The 24,510-nt window shown below is 48.7% G+C and overlaps 2 protein-coding genes across 6 annotated transcripts; one reads left to right on the plus strand and one right to left on the minus strand.

Annotated features, from left to right (window-relative positions):
- Positions 1 to 132: 132 nt before the first annotated feature.
- LOC147250131 (lysine-specific demethylase RAD23B-like) lies at positions 133 to 14,270 on the minus strand. Of its 2 annotated transcripts, none has more exons than XM_086224344.1 (11): positions 14,132 to 14,270; positions 12,976 to 13,281; positions 10,931 to 11,012; positions 9,568 to 9,647; positions 8,936 to 9,435; positions 7,969 to 8,015; positions 6,929 to 7,056; positions 6,719 to 6,836; positions 5,113 to 5,294; positions 2,796 to 2,942; positions 133 to 2,676 (listed from the first exon to the last, which is right to left on the minus strand). In XM_086224344.1, exons 2-11 carry the CDS (start codon positions 13,042 to 13,044, stop codon positions 2,563 to 2,565), a joined length of 1,467 nt encoding a protein of 488 aa, XP_086080470.1. In that variant the 5' UTR covers positions 13,045 to 13,281; positions 14,132 to 14,270; the 3' UTR covers positions 133 to 2,562. The 2 variants fall into 2 exon arrangements, with proteins under 2 accessions (XP_086080470.1, XP_086080469.1); XM_086224343.1 differs by having other exon boundaries at positions 5,113 to 5,297.
- Positions 13,495 to 24,510, plus strand: uap1 (UDP-N-acetylglucosamine pyrophosphorylase 1). 4 transcript variants are annotated; one of them, XM_086224339.1, is made up of 12 exons: positions 13,495 to 14,454; positions 14,694 to 14,911; positions 15,603 to 15,911; positions 16,772 to 16,976; positions 17,537 to 17,712; positions 18,128 to 18,300; positions 20,535 to 20,728; positions 20,840 to 20,980; positions 22,201 to 22,389; positions 22,589 to 22,630; positions 23,453 to 23,519; positions 23,596 to 24,510. In XM_086224339.1, the coding sequence occupies exons 3-12, from the start codon at positions 15,635 to 15,637 to the stop codon at positions 23,686 to 23,688; spliced, it is 1,557 nt and encodes a 518-aa protein (XP_086080465.1). In that variant the 5' UTR covers positions 13,495 to 14,454; positions 14,694 to 14,911; positions 15,603 to 15,634; the 3' UTR covers positions 23,689 to 24,510. The 4 variants fall into 4 exon arrangements, with proteins under 4 accessions (XP_086080465.1, XP_086080464.1, XP_086080467.1 ...); XM_086224338.1 differs by having other exon boundaries at positions 13,495 to 14,911; XM_086224340.1 differs by lacking the exons at positions 13,495 to 14,454; positions 14,694 to 14,911 and adding an exon at positions 15,162 to 15,292.

Here is a 24,510-nt window from a genome sequence, read left to right on the forward strand (position 1 = left end):
ATTCTTGCGTGTGGAAGAATTGTATTACTACCTACATTATTTAAAGATTTCTGTTAGAAACCTTTAATAATCCACCTTAATATCGCCGCAACCATTTAAAGTCGACAGTTATTTAGGTAACAATTTCAGCTTTAATTGTTCTTCAATCATTCCATCTTCCACAAAATAATAGATTCCCTTTTCCCTGCTATGTAGGAGCTCCAAATCCCTTTGAATTTAAATGAAAGTTTAAAAAAAAATGCTTTAAGTGTGACAAAAAAAAAGGAACCCTTCAATCAAAAGATGAACATAAACACCGTGTTGCTAAATCCTCTTTGGATCGTCGACATCAGCAGATGGAGACAACGTGATAGTTCTTGGTGTGCTTGATACACAATCATCATTCTTCAAAGATTATTCTTTACTGGCTCGGCCACTTCGACCATTTATTTTACACAATGCTGAATTAATGTTCTGCACAAGTAACCCTTCATCTCGTGTATCAACCTTGGTATCTGTTATAAACCTCCAAAAGAAAACAGGTAAAATAATAACAGGTAAAATTATACCAGACCACGGAGTGTTTCATCACTCCAGTCGCTCCGTCATGCTATAAATAACTAACAGTTCCATGCAACCTAAACAACTCTTCACAGCCAAAGAGCCTCATCTGTCACAGTAGAGTGTAATTCTTCCAAAAGTTTGTATGTAACTCACAGTAACACAGAACTTCCAGTCAGTTCAGTTGAAAATAAAAGAAAATAAAAAAAGCAAAGCACATGCTGAAAAATAAAAAAATGCATGTAAGATTTTGTTTGTTTTGGCGTCTAGCACTTCTTGAAATTCCCTTTAGTCCAAGTGTGAAGCAGTAACAGATTATTGATGATTCAAAGTCTAGATGGTCGGACACTCGCGCAGCAGAACTCTGAAACACTCTTTTGTAAACTCCATCTGCAAAATGAAACAGCTTCACAAAGTCGTAAGGCATGAAGGAGCAGCGCTCCGTCTCCTGCAGCTTTAGGGTGCATGGAGGATGTGAAGAGACCAACTGAGAAGAAAGGCGCTCTGAGCGCAGCAGGGCGACGGCGAGGGACGCACGGCTGATAATCAGAACAAGACCAATGTTTCAAACAAAAAGGCAACCAGTTCACGAGCATCAGAAAATAACAAACAACCAGTGAAAGACCAAGATTAATATTCAGGCTGCATCTCCCACAAAGTACACCAGCACATCTTGATACCACACTGGGACTGCAAAACAGGAGGTTCAACACAAGAGGGAACGTCTCCACTCTGCTCCTCATGGCAGCAAAACTTTCAATGGGTCTGGTTTTTGGAAGCTCATTACCAGAGGAAAAGAAAACTGGGCTTTGATGGAGAATGACATGTTCGACTCGATCTGTCAAAATAAAGCAGCATCAAGTCAAACATGTGCTTTTAAAGCCAAGTGATATTTTGAGGGTTTAAGTCAGAACGGTGAGGTGGGTGGAGCCATTTTAGGTGGGGGAAGTGACAGCAGCAGGTATGTCCTCACAGCTGCTGCGGTTCTGACCTGTTGAACCCACTGTGGTCTGCTTTTTTGTAGATGTGTGTGTGTGTGTGTGTGTGTGTGTGTGTGTTCAAGGAGAAAATGTGCACTTTAAAACTCATTGAAGCGACACCCCAATCACAGACATTCGTCTCAGTTCCTGCTTCCAGGACCATTCCTTCTCCTGCAGTCACAGATATCGTCATGTCGAACAGATCAACTCTTATTATCATGATATTGAGGTGTCACCAGTTACTCTGATTCCTGCTTCCAATAATTTTGCTGGAGAATTCGGATCATTCCTAACATCTGACATGATCGTCCTTTTTCCTCGTGGGAATGGGCTTCCACAGCGCCTTGAGAAATATTTCAGGCGCAGAAAAACACGCTCTCCTGTTCCTGATGTTTCAAATCCTCCTGCAGATTCACGGACAGAACCACAGACCCCGAATCTGCAAGGTTATCGAGAGGTCACAACCTAAAGAGGGCAACTGTGCGCTTTGTGTGATAGCTTCAGTGTTTGGAGTTTTGTTTCTGATGGCAAAAGACATAGAAAAAATTAAACGATGAAACCCAAATTCTAATGTAAAGCGATGAAAGAAACGGTGAGGGTTTGCATCACATTGTCAGGTAAATCCACCGCGATGATGTTGGTAAAGTTGTCACTGTCCTTCTGCCATAGTGCAGTAGAGGCTTCCGTGGGAGTGTTGACACACGTCGCACCGCCAGCCGGTGAGCTGACTGCAGAGGATGACCCTGAAGGTGATGCAGACTGCTGGCATGTTTCCTTGCATCATTTCCCTCGATGGAACACTCGGCACAAGCGGCAGCAGCAATGGCACGGCAGCGGTGAGACGCGGCTCGGCGCAGGCTCCGAAGATGATGGTCGCAGCTGAATGGAGGGGGGGTGCAGCTAACTTTGAACAGCATGTCATGGCCATCAGAACACAGTCGCGTGGCATGAAAAGAAATGTCCTGTCTCTCTATCGTCAGTCCTTGCTCCTTCCCGTCACTGTCATCCTCTCCAGTGACATGGTGGCGGGGGGGGGGGGTGCTTACTCATCGTCCCATGTTTGCTGTAACAGGAAGTTCGCAGCCAGATTTTCATTCTTCTCACAGGCAAAATAAGCCTGGATGACTAAACCTTCAGGGAAGCCCAGAGCTTTTAACTGGAACACAAGACAAACGCTCAGGTTAGTGAGTGAGTCACTGGTGTCTTCACCACAACTCGCAGTTGCTGATGCAGACCAGGTGATACTTGTGCTGGAGATGTCTGTGAGGAACTGACCCTCTCAATTGCCTCCTTTTCCTGCGGAGTGACCTGGATGTAGTTGGTGTGTTGTGACCCCGGGGCCTCGGCACCCTCGCCTCCACCGTCTCCACCGCGTGGTTCGTTCAGCATCTGGACAAAACGCTCCTGGTGCTGCGTGATTTGCTGCATCATAAGAAGTACAAATTATTGTGAATACTGCAGTGCAGCTGATGCACGTGAGCCCGGCCGATGACATCAGCCGATGCGGCCTGTCACAGACGTATCGTATCCGCACGAACGCTTCTTTCCTCAGAACATAATCGAGAGAGTTGCTTGCATTAAATATCCAGTGAACTCAATTATCTTTGGAGGGTTAGGTTTACTTCCCTCTGTAGAATATAATCAATAATAATCCTGTGTGTCTTTGTCGTAGGGTTTGATAAACACACTTGAGGGAGAATATTGCTTTGATGTGACTGGATGTCATTTTGATCTTTTTCCACTTTCTAATGTTCTTATCAGCATTGGGCCAAATGTGGAAATGTGCAGAGACTCGAGTTTGAGATGCGCATAAAAACAATCAAAGACCGTTGATGGCATTCATCAAGAGGTCCTCACTGTTCCGTTGGTTCTTCGGTCGGATCGCCATTCAAGAGTGCTGTTGATCACTCTCAAACTGATCCGCACAAAAAACAGGTTGCGTCCCTCCTGTCAAATGTCATTATTACTATTATTAGCAATATCAATAGCATTAATAATAATGATAATAATCATAGTTTTTTCGGAGGAAAATGTTACATGGTTATTTAGCTGTATTCCATCAATAATTTTGAAATATTAATTAAAAATGACGCTAAGTGATGAGGCACCATTTCCACATCTGCTCTCCCTCCTCAGCAGGAATCAGTTCCACTCACTCAAAGTCCAGATAGTTTGTGACGAGCAGAATCAAGAGTGAAGCTTGCAGCTGGCTGGACTGGTTGAGGTGCTGCTGGAGAGGTTTGGCTTATTGGGATTAAATCATGATCCAAATCAGGTGGCCCACCACAGCACGCCCAGGTGAGAAGTGGTCACGTGGGTGGAAGGTGACTGCTAACAGAGACTCACGGCCTGTCACAGTCTCTTCTTTGGTAAGTTGATGTACAAACCCAGGGATTGAACTGCCTCAATAAACGGAATCATCATCATCTTGTTACTGACTCAACGCATCTTTTGCCGCTACGATGATGATACTATAATAATGCAAGCGCAGACTTTGACTTCAGGTCCGTTCAGGAGACATACGACGCTTCTTTTACCTCCAACTGGGGTTTAAAGAAGTTTGTTCATACACTTTGAAGTCCATTAATGTCCTGTGAAAACCTCCACACAATTTGAGACCGTGGACTCTGCGGTCAGCCTGCTAACAAGCTGTTGTTACATCTGCAGCTCATCAGAGCAATAACGTCACACTTCATCCGTTTCTGAGTCGTGTCTGCAGCCCTGGACTGGTCGGGAAGTATTCTGGAGCTTTAACCAGCAGTGGGGAGGCGGCCGCTGCTGGTCCATGCTGGCTCTTCTTGAACTGGGGTGGGTAGGGATGGAGGCTCTTAGCCGCGTGGAGAAACGACTGATTCAAATCACAAAAGATGACGAGACTTGTGATGGATTTGTTGTGTAAGAGTCTGAGAGGGCTAATATCACCCTGGACTGGACTTAGATCTGCATAATGGGAAGTTTCAGGTACGATACAGGTGGAAGTTAACATAAACAGAAGGGAGCCACGTGCACCCCCTCCCGCTCCCTCGGAGGAGGAGAGAGCAGGAGACACACCACAGGAGAGGCGAGCGCGTCGCAGCACAGTTCCGTCTGCTGTCAACAGCACACGTAGCATACACAATCATCGAGTTCCGAAAAGTGGTGGAGGTCAACGAATGCACTAATCGATAGGTCGATTATCGTTTATCCTAACAGGCCTTAGTGACTCGTGTCACCTTTTTGATATTTCACATCACTTTTATCACACTGTGAAACAATGACAATTCTACAGGCTCTGACTTGAGGCAGAAAACTGTCAAGGCAGAAGAAATGTTGTGTTTTTGGCCTTTAGGTGGTACGTTCCTTTCTCTTTTTCTTCTTTCATCTCAGCTGTTAAATCCTTTTTTTAGTGTGTGGTTGGCACACAGCACGTTATTGTTTGGCGCTATTTCTTTAGTATGCTGAGTGTTTTGCCTGGCACGCACATCCAGTTAAGTTACAGGAACATTCAATGTCTCCGCTAGTGTCATGAATCCAGCCAACACGTCGGAGTGTGAGGTGTCCCTCAGCGGTGCAGGTGTGTAGCAAGTGTGTAGCAGGTGTGCTGGTGTGGTACCTGCAGCAGCTGCGGGTTGTCTCGACCCAGCTGCTGCAACAGGGCCGGGAGGAGAGCTGGGTTCTGCTGGATGATTTGTCTCATTTGCTGGAACTGAGGCTGGTTCCTGAGGAACTCCAGAGGGTTCCCTGTGGTGAGAGTGCCTCCACCAGCAGAGGGAGGCTGACTGCCAGACACAGGCGCTGCTGGGGGAAGTCACACAAGTTAGGCATCCAACGGCTGATGTCACCTGGTCAGCACATACAACCAACTCCAGGATTGTGTTTCTGTCCACAACATGAGAGGAGGCTGAATATTCTCTTTATCAGTGTTTTAGTCTCCACCAACTCCAATACAAAACATATGCTGTTAAGATGTTTATGGTAACCAGCCAGTTTATCACATGTAAATATTATAATGTCCTCCTCTAAACCTCCACCTGTCTCCTAGACCCCATCCCAACTAAGCTGCTCCAAGACTTTCTCCCCTCGTTAGCCCCTCCCTCTTAGATATGATCAATGTGGCGCTGGTATCTGGTTCCGTCCCTCAGTCCTTTAAAGTAGCAGGAATTAAACCCTCCTCAAAAACAAGCCTGGATCCAGAAGTTCTACCAACTACAGACCAACATCACATCTTCCTTTTCTCTCCAAGGTTCTGGAGGAAGCAGTTGCTAAACAGCTCTGTGACTTCTCCACAGCAACAGCTGATTGGAGGATTCAGTCAGGTTCCAGGTTCATCCTAGCACAGAAACAGAACTAGTCAGAGTTACCAGTGACCTCCTACTGGTACCAGATGAGGGACTGGTCTCTGTGCTGGTCTGATTAGATCTCAGTGCAGCTTTGATACCATTGACCACCATATCCTTCTACAGAGACTGGAACCTGTCACTGGTATTAAAGGAACCACACTAAACTGGTTCAGGTCATATTTACTAGGTCATCTCAGTTGGTACTAGTTAATGATGGTTCCTCTGAGACACTACAGTCAGTTCTGGTGTACAGGAGGGAGGTTCTCCACCTGCTCTACTAGGAGGGAGGTTCTACACCTGCTCTACTAGGAGGGAGGTTCTACACCTGCTCTACTAGGAGGGAGGTTCTACCCCTGCTCTACTAGGAGGGAGGTTCTCCACCTGCTCTACTGGGAGGGAGGTTCTCCACCTGCTCTACTGGGAGGGAGGTTCTCCACCTGCTCTACTGGGAGGGAGGTTCTCCACCTGCTCTACTGGGAGGGAGGTTCTCCACCTGCTCTACTGGGAGGGAGGTTCTCCACCTGCTCTACTGGGAGGGAGGTTCTCCACCTGCTCTACTGGGAGGGAGGTTCTCCACCTGCTCTACGAGGACGGAGGCAGCAAAGACTGATGGAGCGATTTGACCCCATACAATAACACTGATTCGACTTGAGCCCTTTCTACACTGGAGACTCCCCTCAAAACAGCTGGAGACTCCTAACAGAGGATGGTGACAGAATGTTTTATACAGTCAATATTTTTTCTAAAAAATTGCAGAATGAGATCTCTCATTGTGAGTGAGTGAAGTCACTGAGAACGACTGTCTCCCAACATACAGTGTGTCATCCAACCATTCGTGTGTTAGTATGATTGACAGGAGCATCAAAGGTGTGCTCTTACTGGTGGACTCGGCCGGGGGCTGCTGTGGTGGCTGTACGGCAGGGGTGGGGGGGTTGGATGGGACGCTGTGCCTGACTGGCTCCTGAGGTAGCACATCACCGGCCTCTGCTGGGATTCCCTGCAGCACACAGACATGTTCTACACACTCGGGCACACAGCGATATGACGAGGGAGTCATGAACTACAGCCGCCAGGTCGGTGAGACCTCACCATGAGTAAATACTCCACCGCTCTGTCCGGGTTGTTGTAACTCGCTCTGAGGGCGGAGACCACTTGCTCCCGCTCATAACCCATAGACATGATCTCTGACACCAGGTTTTCATAGGCCTGACCCGTCACTGGGAAGAAAAGAAAGTGGTTTATGCCTCAATGACAAGAAACAGCAGCATCATTTTCAGACCACTTTGTGGCATGTCAGCAAGCTTCAGACAGAGGGAAACCAAACCCAGTTTGGAGGAGTCCACAACAACACAGTATCAGTTTGTGTCACATTCCAGGTTTATCAGCTGAACCACACTGACGGGAACACCTCGAGTCCCAGCAGCTCCATGGGGGGAGCGAGATTTTCCTCCATTCACTGTGTGGATGACGCTGGTGCTGGAGAGAACGTCCAACACATGGATACAGCCTCTCCCAAGACTGCGTTCGGATCGTGAGGCTTCACATCCTTGTGGTCCTCACCCAAGCGCTCAGTGAACCTCAGACCCTCTGGATGAGAACTCACTCTGTTTGGACACTCATTTTCCTGTTCTTCTTTTTTTTCTTGTCCGCAGTTTGTTCTGAATTGAATTCTCTCTCATACGACTGTCTTTTTCTGAGCTTCCTTTGTGACTTATTTGGTCTAAATCTTTAAACTGCATTTCTCATCAGGCTTTGGAGAATGCAACCAAGCAACAAGCCAGCATCTGCAGACTGAGTTCATGTGTGTTTTGGTGGACCACCGTCACCAGAGGCCCAGACCTCCGAGCACCCCTGCTCCTCTGACTGTCAGCTGACTGACCCACCTCCTCATCAGTGGGCTGCACCCAACAAACCTGGAACACTCTGACAATCAGTCCCTTATCAGACACGTGCGTGAAACTCTTAATACTGATGGGCACCACTTCTTCTTCTTGCTGAGTCCAGTAGAAAAAAAAGAATCCCACAACTTCCCTGAGCTCCAGCAGCACACAGTAACGCCCCCCCCCCCACACACACACACACACACACAATTATGATGGAAGGAAAATGAAGATGGCACACTTTTTTACCTAGTATTGATGCTGCTTCCTCCAGGAGACCAAGGTCATCCGCAAGGCTTTGAGAGAAATGAAAAATGTAGTAACAATGTTGTAAACACAAGAGATACACAGTACACCCTAGAGAGTACTACCTATGTACTGCATGCTGGTGAGAGACTGGACTCTGAGAAGGTCTTACACAAGTCTGCTGCTACTTCTCTGCTTCTGCTGCTGTAACAGTGCCAATTTCCCCACCGAGGGACGAATAAAGGCTCATCTTATCTTAAGTCTCATGGGTTGTGTGGTTCATTAATGGAGCACTGCAGAGACGATACATTTTTGTAGGTAAACCAGAAGTTAGCATCCCCGTGGTTCCCTCTACCAAAATCAGCTCTGTGGCAAACAAAAGATGGTGAGTTTGTTTCACATCACAAGTGCAGACTATAACCACAGGAGCTGAACGCCAACATCTGACTAAACCGATCATACAGCGATGCACATCACCACACCTAAGCTTTGCACCTTTTCTGTTTTTGGCATGATGACTTTTTGTGTCCTGGACAGCCTTTTTAATCTCCTTTCTTCGGTTTTCTGGATGCACCAAAGGCTTAGACACTCACGTGTGTGGTATTTGTGTATCTCTTTCATGCTGTGGGACCATTAGAAAATCTTAAGTGTGAGCCACAGGCTGTTTTCAGACTTTTAACTTAACACCCACTGACTTTGAGACGAGGGAACCAGATGTTCAACAATGCTAACTGATTTCCAGGTTCTAGGACTCATTCCCGCACCGCTCGACGATGAGTGACCAAACTAAAGCAGCATTCACACACCTGAAGATAAAGAAACCCTGTTAAGTATTCAATGTCTGATTCTGTGTTAAGGTTGAAAAAAACAAACAGTTAAGGTTCCAAGTCATGAAAACTTCAGCAACGTGTTGGGAGTAAAGCAGCAAAGCAGATGACCAGCATAACAACTGTTGGAAACAGGCGGACACCTGGATCCAGAGGAGTGGACGAGCGCGGTGGCAGACGGTTGGGTCTCAGGCTCTTCCCTGGGCTTCTCCTCTGGCTCAGCGGTGCAGGCAGGGCTGTCTACCGGGTCTGTCTGTGCAGCCTCAGGGTTTGGGGCTGGGGCGGAGGTAGGGGGAGGGTTTGGGGCAGCAGCTGAGGCTGCTACTGGAGCAGAGTCCGGGGCTGTACTTAAGTTCAGAGCAGCAGTTGCTTCAGGTGACGTTAATGGGGTGTTGTCTGGAGCAGGGGGCGGACCTTCGGAGCACGGCACTGACTGTGGGGCAGGTGCAGGTGCAGGTGCAGGTGCAGGTGCAGGCACTGTATGTGTTGGTGTGGAAGTCTCTTGTGTTGAAGCAGGAGCAGGAGCTGGTGCTGCTGGGTCTACAGAGGAGGTGGAGGAGGAGGAGGAGGAGGAGGAGGAGGAGGGTGGTGCTGGCTGGGGAGTCACCTTTGGGGCTGCTTGTGGCAGGGGGGCTGCTTTAGGCTGCAAACAAAGAATAAAAGCTTGGTGTGATTGTACTTGATGACGGCGTTGACATTGATAATATCATTAGAGAATGAAGACTGTATTTCTGTTAGGCGATAAATTCCACAAAAACAATTCAGAGGCACAAACCTTCGTAACCATGACCACTACAAAGTTTTTTTCATCGATTTTGTACTCTTTCAGAGGGGTGTCATCATTTAAGATTTTACCTGAAACAAAAATGCCAGTAAATCAAACATGTCAGGACACATCTGTTTTGCAATTAAAAAGCATTCTTGCGTTTAATTTCTGACTTTAAAGACTCTCTCCCTCCCACCACATCAGGAGCAGCAATGTTCCGTTTGGCCCCTCCTCTCTGTCTTCTCCGGATCGCTACGAGTTTTGACAAAGGCCCGGGTAAGGAAGCTGCTGATGTGGTTCTGGTCCTTCCCCTCTATCCTCCTCAGTGTGTTCTCTGCAGACTATCCTGAAGACGTCGTCCCGAGTGAACTTCGTGTCGTCGCCCGCAGTGTTGAGGTCTTCTGTGAACGTGTCCACCTCACATTTCTATTCGGACCCAGGTGTTGTCGACATATCTGAGCCGGCGGCTGGGAGCAGCTCCTGTGAAGGTGCTCGATGCTCTCCTCTCAGCTTCCTCCATGGACCAGTTGGCCACTGCTGGACACACGGGTGAGCCATGATACATCCATGCTTCTGCATCCGTGTCTGCAGAAACCTCCACTTTGCTGGAAGTAGGCAAAAGAATTTTGCTCTGCTGAACAGTTGGCTTTCCCGCTCACTGTCTTCACTGCTTCTTGGGTCAGAAACACGTGAAGCAGCATCATAGGAAACCATTGTTTCGTCTCGTTTCTCGTCTTGTTGGTGAAATCCTAGAGGTTTTTGATGTGATATGGCGGGTTACTGCCGAACAAACGCCACCTACAACCAAGTTTGTGTCTTACTTGACTTTGAGAAGCTTCAACATGGAAGTGTAAAGAAAAGACACGCACACAGATCAATACTTGCTGTTAGACTCTCTCTGCCCACTGGAACACAAGCAGGGGGCCATCAGAGCCCTAGACCACCGTGAACATGCGGACAGCGGGGGAAACACATCAGGGGCCACCCTGTCTGGGTCTTTATCAAACCTCTACGAGATCCAGAGCAGACGGAGCGCCAGGTGGAACACTGCCACTCCTGATGTGGCTGAGAAACTCAGGAGGCTCCTTTACACGCATCCACATCCCTGATCCCTGAACCCAGGAACACGCGGAGGCAGGAGCTGGTCCCCCAGCGTGGGTCGGCCCTACACCCTCAGTTAGATTAGTAGTAAGTGACCTGCTGAGAGTTCCACATACTGATGTTAATGTTGCTGTTAAAGATGTACTGATTTAGCGAGGCATTAAAACAGCTGACAAAGACAACAATATTTGAACTGTCAGTTAACGGTAACGAATCAACGCTGCCTGGAACCGAGTGCGATCCTTCACGTGCAGGATAACCTCAGGCTCACCTGCATAGATGAGTTTTTGCCCCACAGCAGGAAATGCATCATTTCCTCGGTCCGCCTCTATTTTCTGCTTCAGGACTTTCACCTAACAAATATTAGAAGATGAAACATGGATGTCATGGGAGAAACAATGAAAAAGACCTCACTGCACTGCCAGACAGGATAGAGGGGCGAGACGGCACTCATCCACCAAAGTCAATACACATTTTTTTCAAAAAGTGTCTTTTTGCTTTTTCAACACACAAAATGTAATGGCTTGCTTCAGTGGTTCTCAACCTGACGGGATTTTAAAGTCATCAGACGCTGAAACCTTTTTTCCCTCTGTCTCAGGAGCAGATAGGAACGCAATGAAAACTACAAATCTTAGATCTTTGGCCTCCGTGGGAAAAAAACAACTCACCTTTGACCTCCCATTCAGTAAACAGTTTTACAAGCGCAGTAAACAGAAGCTGCAATGACAGGGTTCTGGCATTCAGGTCTTACAGGTCGAACACAGAAGTTGCAACAGGTTGAAATGGGTTAAAAATTTCAGTTAAGACTTGTTTTCAAGTGCAGAAACACTTCATGACAATCAAGAGATATCTCTGCCAGGACCAAATACATCAGGCACGACTGCTGCTACTGCCAGCCCAATATTTCCCAGAAATGATCTCTCTCATATACATACATATACACACACACACATATATATATACACACACACACATTTTGCATCCATTCATTTTCACCCTGCTTGTACCTCTATGGCTACAGTATTACAGTATTACAGTGTGACAGTATCACAGTATTACTGTGTTCTGGTCACTCCTGCGGTGCGTCAGCGTCGACTGATCGCTCATTCCTCTATCAGCCACTTTTGCTCGTTTCCTCTTCTTTGTTCGTCATTTACTGTTTGAGATGAAAGTCTTTACCAAATATATGATTCATTAGACAAAAAGAATGTTATTTCCCCAAATTCGCAGTTTAATCTTTTTTTCAAGATGTACAAAATGTAAATATTTCATGAACCTGCACTGATATTCAGATACTATCAATATTGGTAAGTAAGGGCTAACAGCCTCATGGTTTATTAAAATATTGGTATATTAGATATTAGTTCTAAAAGCCACTTTTGTGCATCCCTTCTTGTCCGCTCTTTATTTTGAACATGTTTACATGTTTGCCAGCTGTGAGTTTGTGTTCAGACGCTACTGAGAGACTACAACTACTGCGGGACATGCAGTCATCAGGACACATGAAGTACTCCAAGTACTCCGGACTCCAGTGCTGCTACACGGAGCTCAGCTAACGTGCAGAATGAAGGGGGGAGGGACGGGTCAGCGGCAGGACTGAACCGAGACGCCCATGTGTCACCAGCATTTTTGGTCGTGAAATCACTTGTAGCTGCTTCTTCTTCTACGGTCAGTGGCAGTGACTTTTACGTTGCCCGCTCCTCGCAGTTCAACACGTGACGGCAAGCTCGAATAAAGCATTTACCAACATGTCTTCCCAGGGTAACATTTGCTTAAAAAATATTGCATAGTCATTCACGGAGAGAGACAGTCAGAGTCAAACACTGTGAAGTTTTGAGAAAACATCCTCATTTCCGTTCCACATTTTCAAAATAAAAACACACCAGTTCCCATTCTAACATTTAATCATACGAGAATCAAATTCTCACATTTATCTGAATTTAAAGTAAATGCCACCAAAGAATGTGTTGGTTTACGACTTGTAATTGCAAACAAATTGAAATGCCTGTAATTAAAATAAAAATAGTTGCGCTTTTATTTTGAAGGACCTGTGCCCCTTTCCGCCATCACCTGAGCTAAATTCAGCCTCATAACCTCACATGAACTCAGGTACTGAGGAGCCCGCAGGAACTGCTAGCTTATCTAGTAACACGTTTACGTTGACAAATTACGAATTCCGGTACACAAAGTTGCAGTTGTGTGTGTAACAGCCCTCCCAGGGCCGCGGGCAATCGCGGGCCACACTACCGCGGGCCGGGGCGACAGCAGCCTCCCCGGCCTGACCGTGTTTACTTCAGCCCGCTAACTTCCACTCACCGTCAGTTCGGGGTCTATCTCGATCTTGAACGTCTGCTGTTGTAGCGTCTTCAGCGTTATCGTCAACATCTTTCCAGGCGTTTTCAGACGAAGTTGTCTGCGAAAACCGAGTGTTCCCACGGCAGTTCCCGGCGGTGGTCGCTCCTCTCCGCACCTCTCTGATGGGTCTGGATGTATGTGTGACTCAGCTGTCTGCCTGCCGCCGAGCGCCTGCACACGGACGCCATCTGCCGGCCGGGAGAGGTACTGCGGCAGGCCTTCGGGTGCTGTCCGACATCCCAGGACTTCAGGGACGCAGACGAAAACCTAAATTTAGCACAAAATAAGGAAGTTTGCGTGTAGTGGGTGTTTTTTGGTTTTTTTTTTGTAGCGGTGCTTCTTGGCAATAAACCTGACACCGTTTCAAAGCCCGCTTGTTTCGCTCTTAAATGGAGCCTCATTCGTCAGGAGCGCGGGTTGGTGGGCAGAGCGGCGGAACTGAGGATGAGGGTTGCGCCCATGAAACCTTTGCCAAAATCTCTGCCAGTGCCAAACAGCTGATCTTGCTGCTGAGATTCTGCAACCAGGTGCAATCCCACATCTCCTGCCTGAAACCGAACAGCATCCTCCATGATGACAACGCTCGCCCCACAGGGCGGGGTTTATCAGAGACGACCTCCAGAATTTGGGAGTGGAGAGGGCGGAGGCCTGCCAGCGGTCCTGACCTCAACCCCACCGAACGCTTGTGGGCTCGGCTGGGGCCTGCTGGTGGCGCCAGAGTGACCAGCGCAACCACGCTGGCTGACCTGACAAATGCTGGTTGGGGAAGGAGATGCGTCCCGCCGCGGTGTGAGACCAGGCTGGCGACCAGCATGGGGGGCAGACGGTTGTGGATGTGTGTGGCTCTTTGTTTGTTGAATGGATAAATTGTTAAATTGCCAACATGTCTTGTTTCTTCAAACTTCAACCATCCAATCCACCAAACAAGCCTCAACGGCAAGATCAGCTGTTTTGGCAAAGGTTTCATGGGCGCGACCGTCATCCTCAGCTCCGCTGCACGGCCCGCAAACGCGCACTCCTGATGAATGAGGCTCCATTCAAGAGCGAAGCGAACGGGCGGTGTCGGGTTTAGCGCCAGGAAGCACCGTCAATATAAGAACATAAGAAGTCCAGTAACTGCGGAGTGTGAAACGGCGAGGAGGAACCGTAACACGTGGGAGTCTCGATGATGACGTCACGACCGAACGGCGACAACAGTGGCAGGACGACTCGTGGGTCCTCAGGGACCAGTGCCGTGTCTGTTGGTGGGTCTGGAGGGGTGCTGGCCTGGCAGGGTTTCTGTCTCCTCGGCTGATGTCTGACGCCCATGTAGAGGCGCATCCTTGCACGCACGTGAACGCGTCAGCTGACGTCCCGGAGCTCCGGTGTTGAGCTTCATCACCGTGCGCTTCCGGGTTTTGTCACCACAATAGTACCACAAATGCTCAGGTACTTGGTCAAGTACGATGTCGAGGTATGAGTGTACTTGAGTATTTGCATTGTGGAGGGTTTTGTGCTTCTATTCCACCAAATCTCAAGGGAACTATGACGTCATATGTCTGAGGCGGTAAAGATGAAGATTTAGGTTTTACAAGCAAAGCCTGATGACGAGGCTCCCAAACCCGGGAAACACGGGCACGTGGATTTGAAAAACTTTGGATGATTAACTGAACTGTAGTACTTCTCTACTTTTACTACAGTGGCGTTTTGAATTGAGACCTTTTACCTTGACCGTCCACGGAGCACCTGAAGGCAGCACGCTGCCAAACGGATGGCGCCGCCGACGCCGCTCGTGCCACGTCAAAAGTGACGTAGCAGGAGGTGTCGTCCGGGTGGGAGGCGTCCATCCCGGGACAAAATCCCATAGAGCAGCGAGTGGCAGTGACAGCCTTCAGACGCGGAGGAGAACTCGTCGGAGGTGAGAGCTTTAATATTCATCCGTTCATGGTGCGGCGGTGTTCCGCCGTGCTAACAGAGGCTGCTAGCGTTAGCCTGTTAGCTGCTCGGGGTTAGGGGTAGGGTTTAGGGATCGGCCGGCTAGAGAAGGCAGGTTGGGGGGGGGGGGGCGATTCATATTTGTCGTCCACTCAGTAAACACGCGGGTTTCCGGGTAGCTGGGAGGACCCGCCAGCTCCTCCAGGCGAAGCCGCTAACATCCCTGCTACAACCTCAAATTGAAAAGCCTCGTTGAAGCTTCGGGTTCGATCGGTTGTGACCCCGGTCAGTGCGCATGAAGGGGCGGATGCTGCTGTCCTCCCCGGCGTCTCCTATTGATGCTGCTGGATCCTCCAGGATGGAAGTGGGTTGCCTCACCTGCAGCTGGGCGGCTGAAGCTGAGTTGAACTAACTAACTAACTAACTTGAACTAATCTTATCATCAAGGAGGCGGCTTGTTTAAGTCGAGGAATCCCCCCCCCCCCCCACACACACACACACACACACACCTGTGAAGTCGCTACACAACCCTGCTGCTCCAGGAGCATGAATCTGATCGAGAACGTTCCTGTCAGCTGCCTCGTTCTTGTCATTGTAGAATGAACTGGCACCCATGACCGTGGTCTTTGAAGCAGCCTGCCAGTAACCATCCGTCACATCATGTCTCTTTACAGTGTGGCAGACTTGATTGAAAGCGCCGTTGACCATGGACCCAAGCAGGCTCATCCAGAGGCTGGCCCAGGCTGGACAGTCTCACCTCATGCAGTTCTGGGACGCGCTCAGCCCCGAGGAGCAGGCTGTCTTGACCCTTGACCTCCAGGGGATGGACTTTCAGGAGATCAATGGGTTCTTCAAGAATGCCATGGAAACGTCTAGCAGCAGTAAACATGAGAAGATGGATGCCCGCATGGGACCGGTGCCCCCGGAGGTCCTGGGGAGTGTGACGAGGGACAGAGGGAGTCTCAGGGACTGGGAGCTGGCAGGTGAACTACTCACTCAGTTACTGTCGGCCGACACGCTTGGAGGGCTTTAGCAGTGTGTTTAACAATGACAGAATGATAGAGGAGGAGGGCATGTGAGTGCTTATCAGTCACAGCGGGTTCATGATCCTCTTAAGACCCAAACCCGGCTGTTACGTCCTGGTGCCCTGCTCCACAGGGGAGAGGGACGACACCTCATCGTGACATCTATGACGTGGACTGGATATCTTAGGAGCTCACGTTATTAATATTTCCATACTTCAAGACAAGGCTAAAACCAGCTGAGCAGGCTGAGGAACTCCCCATTGCTGTGTGGTTCACTCCCAGTGAGCAGTTCCCGGTCCCAGCGTCCTGTCAGGGTTTGACGTATGACTAAAACAGCTTGTGCTCATTATGCTTTGCACAATCCTGCTTGCGGTGGAGGTCTGAACATTTAGCAATGGTGTTCTTTCCTGGGGGAAGATGACATCTGGTTTGTATTTTGTCCTGATGAGTTTTTTTTTAACCTCCACTCAGGGTGTGTACTTGTTTGGGGGGGGGGTGCTGAATACAAAGTCACATAGCAGCATTTTATGTAGAATTTACTAGAACAGCGATAAACTTTATAAACCTGTAAATCTGAGAAGGACAATAAAGGGCCTAGGAGACTTTGGTAGGGAGGTTCCATTTCAGCTCTAATATATGAGGTCATATTGCCAAAGTCCTGCAGCAGAGGCCATAAATGACTGGTGTGGCTGATAGATTAGATATTGGACCAGCATGGCGAGGCCTTGTCTCAGCATCTACAGGCAGCCTGGGTCTCTACACTGTCTAATCCTGATGCTGCCATTAATGGTTCCTCTGTTTCTGCTCTGCCCCTTCAGGTCTGGACTGCATTTCTCAGAGTAAAGTAGCAGCTCTGCTGCTGGCTGGTGGCCAAGGAACCAGACTGGGGGTCTCTTACCCCAAAGGCATGTACGACGTCGGGCTGCCATCCCACAAAACGCTCTTTCAGATTCAGGCTGAACGCATTCTGAGGCTGCAACAGTTGGCTGAGCAAAAGCACAAAATCAAGTGTTGTATTCCCTGGTAAGACATGTTGGCTGGAGCGGCGAGGTTATTTAGGGATGGGAAACTTAGTGAGCATTGATCTCCCTTGGTTGCGTCTCTAGCTTTACTTTGTAGGAACAAGTTCCCAAATACTGCCTCACTATTGGCTGCCAGAATGATAATTAACTGGGTCAAATCATGGTCAGTCAGAAGAAACTGTAAAACGGAAGTTGTGTTCTCAGAAAAGGATTAGAGTTCCCTGTGGTACCGAGCCAAGGACACAACAACAGAGGTGCCGGGAAGTAGCAGAGTGCAGGAAGTCTCCATGGACACAACAGGCAAGTTCAGGCTCACCAGTATTGAAGGTTACGTAAGAAAGAGCAGGTTGAGATGAGCTTTGGTCCCTGATCCTGTGAAGAGGCTGTAAGGTTTTTATTGTCTGTTGAGAGTTTTAACTTCAAATCTTTCAAGTTCAGCTTTTTTTGTGTTTTCTAAGTTTTGTAAAACCTCAGCACCTTTAGATTTATACCTTTGTACATGACAGATTTTAAAAAGGAACAAACCAAATCATCCATGAGTTGCCTCTGTGTTGCTTTCAGGTACATCATGACCAGCGGCAGGACGATGGACTCCACCAAGGGCTTCTTCTCACGGCACAACTATTTTGGCCTGGACAAGAATGACGTCATCTTCTTCCAGCAGGGGATGCTACCGGCCATGGACTACAACGGCAAGATCATCCTGGAGAGTAAAGGCAAACTCTCCATGGCTCCTGGTGAGTTGTGTGTTTTTAACACTGGAGGTTTATGTCAGACGACTGGACGCATCACGCCGCTGATGGCCTGTGACTCAGGGCGCTCTGCGTGGTCCGGCAGCGCACGGCTCGGCTCAGGTGTTTACTAAATGGCCACAAGGTAGAATAGAAAAAAACCTGTAGTTTTATTGTAAAAAGATACTAAAGATTGTTTCTGAGTATGTTTGAGGTGAGAAACAGACCGTGCAGTCACATGATCAGACCTGACTCCCAGGGGGCTGCTTCCTCCACGGGGCCACCCCCTCTCACGTGAATTAGAGGATGAACTCAATAGTGGGGAGCGCCTGGATAAACCAGCGTTCCAGATCCATCACACCGCAGAGAGACGATTTAGCTCCCATCTGGCGTTTGAGTGATGCGTCTGTGTCTGTTTCAGATGGGAACGGGGGTCTTTACAGAGCTTTGGGGAACCAGGGCATCATGGATGACATGCAGCGGCGGGGGATCGAGTTCATCCATGTGTACTGTGTTGATAACATCCTGGTCAAAGTGGCTGACCCCTCCTTTGTTGGGTTCTGTGTGCAGAAGGGAGCAGACTGTGGAGCCAAGGTGGGTGGCCCCTCTGTTCTGGTTCTGTTTCTCCTGGGTCAGGGTCTTTGCATCAGCAGTGACTGAAGGACCCACTGCGAGTTGTTAGTCTGTTCTTGTCTCGTGCACATCACATCTGACACAAGGGTGAACTTGGAGGCCAGAGGTCAAGGTTACAGGGACCGAACCAACAAAACTCCACCGTTGAAATGCCAACTATCACAACATGTTACACAGATATCTTGCAGCACAACGTCATAACACTTTACACCCCAACGGTCCACCTCAGCGCTGCGTCACCTCAGGTCGCCTGCACCCTCTCTGTCCTGGAGACCCTCAGGACCACAGTGGCTGGGGGGAGCGATCACAGCCTGATAGCTGATACAGTTAGTCACAGTTTTAGCCTCTTATCTTTGGTTGTGTTCCACCTGCCATTAGAGAACAAGCCCGATTAACAAGAAGACGCTGGAGCAGGTTGAGCAGCGAGTGGGCTCTTGTCCTGTAATTAAGTGCTTTGTAGGACGATACCTTTCTAAAACACGAAAACCTCAAAATTGAAAAACTAGAGTCGCTCCTCCAGGCTGTGAGAGGTGTGGTTCCCTTCACATTCCAGGAGGTTCGTAATGGCATCAAAAGTTGTTTCATCTTCTCTTGGTTTCATGTTGTTCATGTGTTGAAGGGTGTGGTGAGTTCACTGTCACAACTTTCCAACGGTCATTTCTAAGATGGCTGCACATCCTGTAACTCACCACTGGGTGGCGGTAAAGGCCACTTGGTTTCCTCATCTTGAGTAATAAATTCATTGCAGTTTTCTAGGAAATTTGAGGGTTAGAGCCCAGAACGCCTCACCACCTTCTCAGAAAAAAGTTTGAAAACAGCACCACACAGAAGTGTTTGTTCAAGTGCTCACTCAGCTGCTGCTTTCCATGAGCAAGTACGATTCCAGCAGATTCAGTTTCACTTCAGGTTTGTGTGGCTGGCAGTGTACATATAGTACTTGTACATTGAGGTACTGTATATTGAATAGTTGCTCCATCAGCACGAAATGAGTGAAAGGTGTAACGTTAACACATTTGAACAAACTCCATCCATCATCCCTCCCTCCATCCATCCATCCCTCCATATTCTCCCTCTTCTCCTGTTGAGGGTGGTGGGGGTGGAGCCTATCCCAGCAGCCTTCCCCCTGGACAGGTCACCAGTCCATGGCAGGGCCAACACATAGAGACAGACAACCATTGGCTCTCCCAGCCACACCTATGGTCAATTTAGAGTCTGGATTAACCTGGTCCCTCTTGATGTCTTTGGACTGTGGAGGAAGCTGGAGTACCAGAGAGAACCCAGCAGGAACAGGGAGAACATGGAGACTCAGAAAGACCCCGTGCTGCAGCCGGGGCTCCACCCACAACCTTCTTGCTGGGGGGCCACAGTGAGGACCACTGCTCCACCGGGCCTCCCATGCATGCTTAACTTCCCTAAATGTTCCCAACAAAGTTTGGATCCAAAGAAATTCTCCATTTTATGAAAAGTGTGTTTAAAAAAAACTTTTTTTTTTTTTAGTTAATCCTAAAATATATAAGAAGCTTGTTGTTTCGAGGTGCTCCATGTGAGGATACGATTGCTTTATTACCTTTCTGACATTTGTTTTCAATCACTTTCATCAAATGGTTTGATCGCTGCTTCTAGTTCTTGTTTCTTTGTTAGAGATTCAGAAACCTACATTTCTGTGAGCTACCAGGCTTCATGAGCAGCCTGTCAAACTCAGACTGACTGTCTAGGCTCACAAACTCACAATGGAATAAACAGAATCAGGCTTTGTGAGTTCTCCAGCAAACCCAGAACAGAGAGAAGTGTTGGACTGAGCAGCTGAAGATCCTCCAGACCCCAACTCCTGGTTGACATTAGCAGTTGTGTGCTGCAGCAGAGATGGAAGGATTGGATCGGTGCAGAGTCCCACCCGTGCATCATAAATTATTCAGTTCCGCTACAGTTCACGTGGCGTCACCGGCCCCCCGCCCGTCACCCCACCCTGCTCACCAGCCCGCCGTCGGGGCTTCACTCTGTCATTAGCCTCCGACGGATGGGGAGAGGGTTGTTTATTATTGGTGCAGACTTAAACCTCCGGCCTTTGTGCACACGCCAGAATCTGATCTCTTAGTAGCAGTTTTGTGTGTGTGTGTGTGTGTGTGTGTGTGTGTGTGTGTGTGTTAATGCTTGATGATGTCATACACGTGGTTTTCTTAAATCATTGTCCCCAGGTGGTGGAAAAGACCAATCCGACAGAGGCGGTGGGTGTGGTCTGTAAGGTGGACGGGCACTACCAGGTGGTGGAGTACAGCGAGATCACCCTGGCAACCGCAGAGAAGCGCAGCACTGATGGCCGACTGATGTTCAACGCAGGAAACATTGCCAATCACTTCTTCAGCTTCTCCTTCCTCAGAGACGTCGTGCAGTAAGCTTGTCTGCAGCTTGTCCTCATCAAGTGTCCTCGGGAGCTCACGTCTTTATAAACTCAGTGTGCGTGGAATGTGCAGTGGAATCCTTTTCCCTGTGTGTCCGGTAGGAAGTACGAGCCCATGCTGCAGCACCACGTGGCTCAGAAGAAGATCCCCTATGTGGACCCTCAGGGGCAACTCATCCAACCCGACAAACCAAACGGCATTAAAATGGAAAAGTTTGTCTTTGACATCTTCCAGTTTGCCAAGTAAGTTACAGATGACGTCTGTCTGTCTGTCTGTCTGTCTGTCTGTCTGTCTGTCTGTGTACTTGTTTTTGTTATCTTTTGGAGACCTTTTCTGGTATAACCACTCACCTTATCAGGACCCCTAGTCCTCATGGGGACCAAAGACCGGTCCTCATGCAGCATAACTTAATTTATGAATACCTGGTCAAAGGTAGGGTGAAGGTGTAACCTGCAGTTAGCTTGAGGTTGAGGTGAGGCATCAATTGGTTAGGGTTAGGATATTCACATGAATGGAAGTCAATGGAATGTCCTAATAAGGATAGCTACACAAACCTGTGTGTGTGTCTGTTACGGCTAGCCTCCTCTGGCCCGGGTCTGGAATGGTCCTTGATCTGTCCCGTACATGCATAAAAACCAACCGCTTTTTTCCAGTCCCGCCCATCACGCCGTTTCTCCGAGGCCTGGTCCAGTGCCCCGGGTCTGCCAGGCCCTGGGCTGGAGGGTGGAGGGTTATGAGCTGTTGCTTCGCTTCACCCCTCAGTGTTTGGTGACATCATGCCTCCGCTAACAGAGCTTTGCATTTAATGAGAGGATTCCTGAAACGAGGGACTGATGGAAACACAACAGACGTGTCCAGCCTCCTGCCATGTTTAGTCGCTGCGTGTCCAAGTAGCAAGGACAGGGATTATAGTTGTGCCCAGACTTCCAGAACCAGCAGGATCCAGATGGGCTCACTGGCTCTGCAGCCAGAAGTTTCACACCAGCACTTGCTCAGTTCTGGTGCTGCCCACACGGCCGCTATAGTGTATCGTGTATCTCCACCTTTGGGAGTTGGGATGTGTCAAATACCACAAAATACTACCCAACTTTATCTGTAGATACTGTAGTTTACTGCCCGCAGAAACTGGAGCAGCGTTGATTTTGAGTTCTGGCAAAGACATGAAGACGTTTTACCAAGTGACCTAAACTGCAAGGTTACACAGTTACTAATAACTACTAGTAATAGTAGTAACTTACTAGTTACTTGTTCTAGCTTTGCTCTGTTCTCAGTTACTCTCTTGACACCAATTTCAGAAATATTTGATATATTTACTACTTTTATACTCAATGAATAGACCAGTTTGATGAAAGCAGCATGTTTCCAGAGGGGAAATACTACTTTTAGCAATTAAAGTTCGACGCTCAACCGTGTGTGTGTGTGTGTGTGTGTGTGTGTGTGTGTGTGTGTGTGTGTCCAACAGGACATTTGTGGTGTTCGAGGTGTTGCGGGAGGACGAGTTCTCACCTCTAAAGAACGCTGACAGTCAAGATGGAAAGGATACGCCCACCACAGCCAGACACGCCCTCATGTCCCTCCACCACCGCTGGGTGCTCAATGCTGGGGGTCACTTCATCGATGAGAACGGCAGACGTGTGCCGGCCATACCCAGGTGACCTGAGCCGGCCCGCTGGGCCACAGCACCGTGCATGTGACCTCACCTGACACAGACGCACAGAGGCGTGCTGGGTTCCTCCCAGTCGCTCCCAGCACGTTGTGTACAGACTGTTTGTGTTCTTTAGCCTCACACTGTCACTCTGCCGTTCTCTCATGCTTGTCTCGCTCCTGTGTGTCCTGTGAAATGTTTCCAGAGATGGAGCAGCAGGCAGTGTCACAGCTGATGGCAACAGAAAGTAATTATTCCCCTGCGGTTCTGAGTGCATGCTGATGGGGTCCTGGTTCTCTGACTCTCGCTGACAAGTGTTAACACTATCACGTTCCCTCTGATCTCTGATGCTCCCTCCCCTCCATTTCCACTGTCCGCAGCCATTTTGGTCTTTGTTGCCGGTCAGTGGTGATGAAGGAAATGGCGGCGAGGATCCGTGTAGACGACTGTCGTCCTCTTAGCATCCTGCTCAGATGCTGGAAAGTCATCGGACAGATTAGACAGATCGGTCTCCCCTCAGATGGTTGCTACTAATTCACGTTGTTGCATGCTGGGTAATGATGGGCAGCAGTGCCACTTTCTGCGAGCGATCGTGAACTTGCTCTTCTGTGTGTTCCAGTTCCTTCCAGTGCTCGCCACTTTGCTTTGGAGTTCAAATTCGTCTGCAAATATGCTTCAGCAGCATTCATGGCCCTCATGAATGTCATTCCTCCTCCTTCTCCTCCTCCTCATCCAGCTTTTCCTTCCTCCTCCAACGCTCTTGTGATCCAGAGGTGCAGGCAGCAAATCTCCCGAAGCGCCTGATGCGTGATCAGTGACTGTCATTCATGACTGTCTAGAAATAAACCGGTGGGATGATGGTGGAAGTGTGTCATCCATCCATCTGTCATCCATCTGTTTTCTTCTAGAGGACGTCTTTTAGGGGCGGGAGGTCTAATCACTGGTCGTGTTTGGGAATGATGACGCTCTTGGAATTCTAATCACAGTAGAAGAACAGCTGAGTCCAGGATTTTCAGCCGCCCCCCCACCCCTCCATCATGTACTCATTCTGTTCTCTCCTCTCCAACAGCCTGAAGGACGGAACAGACCTGCCCATCAAGTGTGAGGTGTCCCCTCTGGTGTCCTACGGGGGCGAGGTGAGGACACCTGCACATGTTTTACTCTCTAAAATAATCCGAGCCGGCCGCTGACAATGTCCCGTCCTTGTGAAAGGGGCTGGAGGAGTTGGTGCGTGGACGGGAGTTTCAGCCGACGCTGATGATTGACGTGAGCGGAGTCCACCAGCTGGTGAAGAACGGCGTTTAGCCGGTGAAGGACCGAGACGAGGAGGGACAACCCAAAGACCGACCTCCCTGTGTCCCTCTCAACGTTTGTGGGGAGAAACCGCGATGTCATCGCTGTGCAATAACAATGTTGTGTGCGTGTGTTCATGAGGCAGGCGATCGTTCAGGATGAGCGATGTTTCCTTGTCTGAGGTGCGGCGCCTGTAAATGCGGCGTGAGATGAAGGACTGCTCCGGGGCGGGTGGCCGTCCTCGGGTGCACCTATTTATTTTGCTTATGAGACTTATTTTTATATATCCTGATGAATGTCTAGGTGGAAATTACCGTCTGCTCATTTTACCTGGTGGTTGTTCTCCAACGAGGGACTGAGACGAGGAATCTTGGTGTGAGATGTTGGGGTGTCAGATCAGCTTCTTCCTGCTTGGAATTATTGAAGACCAGATTCAGCTTTAAGAGATGTTATGATTTCCGTCATCTTTATTAAAGGAATGGAAGACGAGATGTGTTTTCTTTGCGTGTGTGTGTGACTTGAGACACTCAGAGGGACAGTTCACTAGACAGCGTGTGTGACAAAGAACACAGGAAGTTGTCCCCGTGTGGTCAAACAGTTTTATTCGGCCTGCATACTGAGAGTTGAGTCTGTGTGGTGTCTGAGCAGCGCAAAAAACCAGGGAAGAATGAGACGAGAACAAGGTGTCCTCCAGGGGACGGCTGGACGAGTCGTCAGGTTCCTCTGTTAGGGTTCAGTCCTGTGAATGAGAATGATTGTGGTGCAGCACCTCTGAGCCCACTTCTCAACATTAAGTATCTCACTTAATTTTTTATGGGTTAAAAACATTTCTAA

This window comes from Aulostomus chinensis, chromosome 14 (genome assembly GCF_037954235.1).
Source record: "Aulostomus chinensis isolate RoL2024-O1b breed Wild chromosome 14, RoL_Achi_v1.0, whole genome shotgun sequence".
NCBI classification, from domain to species: Eukaryota; Metazoa; Chordata; class Actinopteri; order Syngnathiformes; family Aulostomidae; genus Aulostomus; species Aulostomus chinensis.

What these genes read in the sequence shown, in the direction of transcription:
- LOC147250131 (XM_086224343.1), bottom strand. Translation starts at nt 13,044, where the DNA reads ATGTTGACGATAACGCTGAAGACGCTACAACAGCAGACGTTCAAGATC. An exon ending in GCAAAAACTCATCTATGCAG is followed by an intron (nt 9,648 to 10,930) that starts GTGAGCCTGAGG and finishes TTTTTGTTTCAG; the next exon opens with GTAAAATCTTAAATGATGAC. An exon ending in AAAAGGAGGCAATTGAGAGG is followed by an intron (nt 2,677 to 2,795) that starts GTCAGTTCCTCA and finishes CTTGTGTTCCAG; the next exon opens with TTAAAAGCTCTGGGCTTCCC.
- uap1 (XM_086224338.1), top strand. Translation starts at nt 15,635, where the DNA reads ATGGACCCAAGCAGGCTCATCCAGAGGCTGGCCCAGGCTGGACAGTCT. An exon ending in GACATCTTCCAGTTTGCCAA is followed by an intron (nt 20,981 to 22,200) that starts GTAAGTTACAGA and finishes TGTGTCCAACAG; the next exon opens with GACATTTGTGGTGTTCGAGG. An exon ending in ACAGCTGATGGCAACAGAAA is followed by an intron (nt 22,631 to 23,452) that starts GTAATTATTCCC and finishes CCTCTCCAACAG; the next exon opens with CCTGAAGGACGGAACAGACC.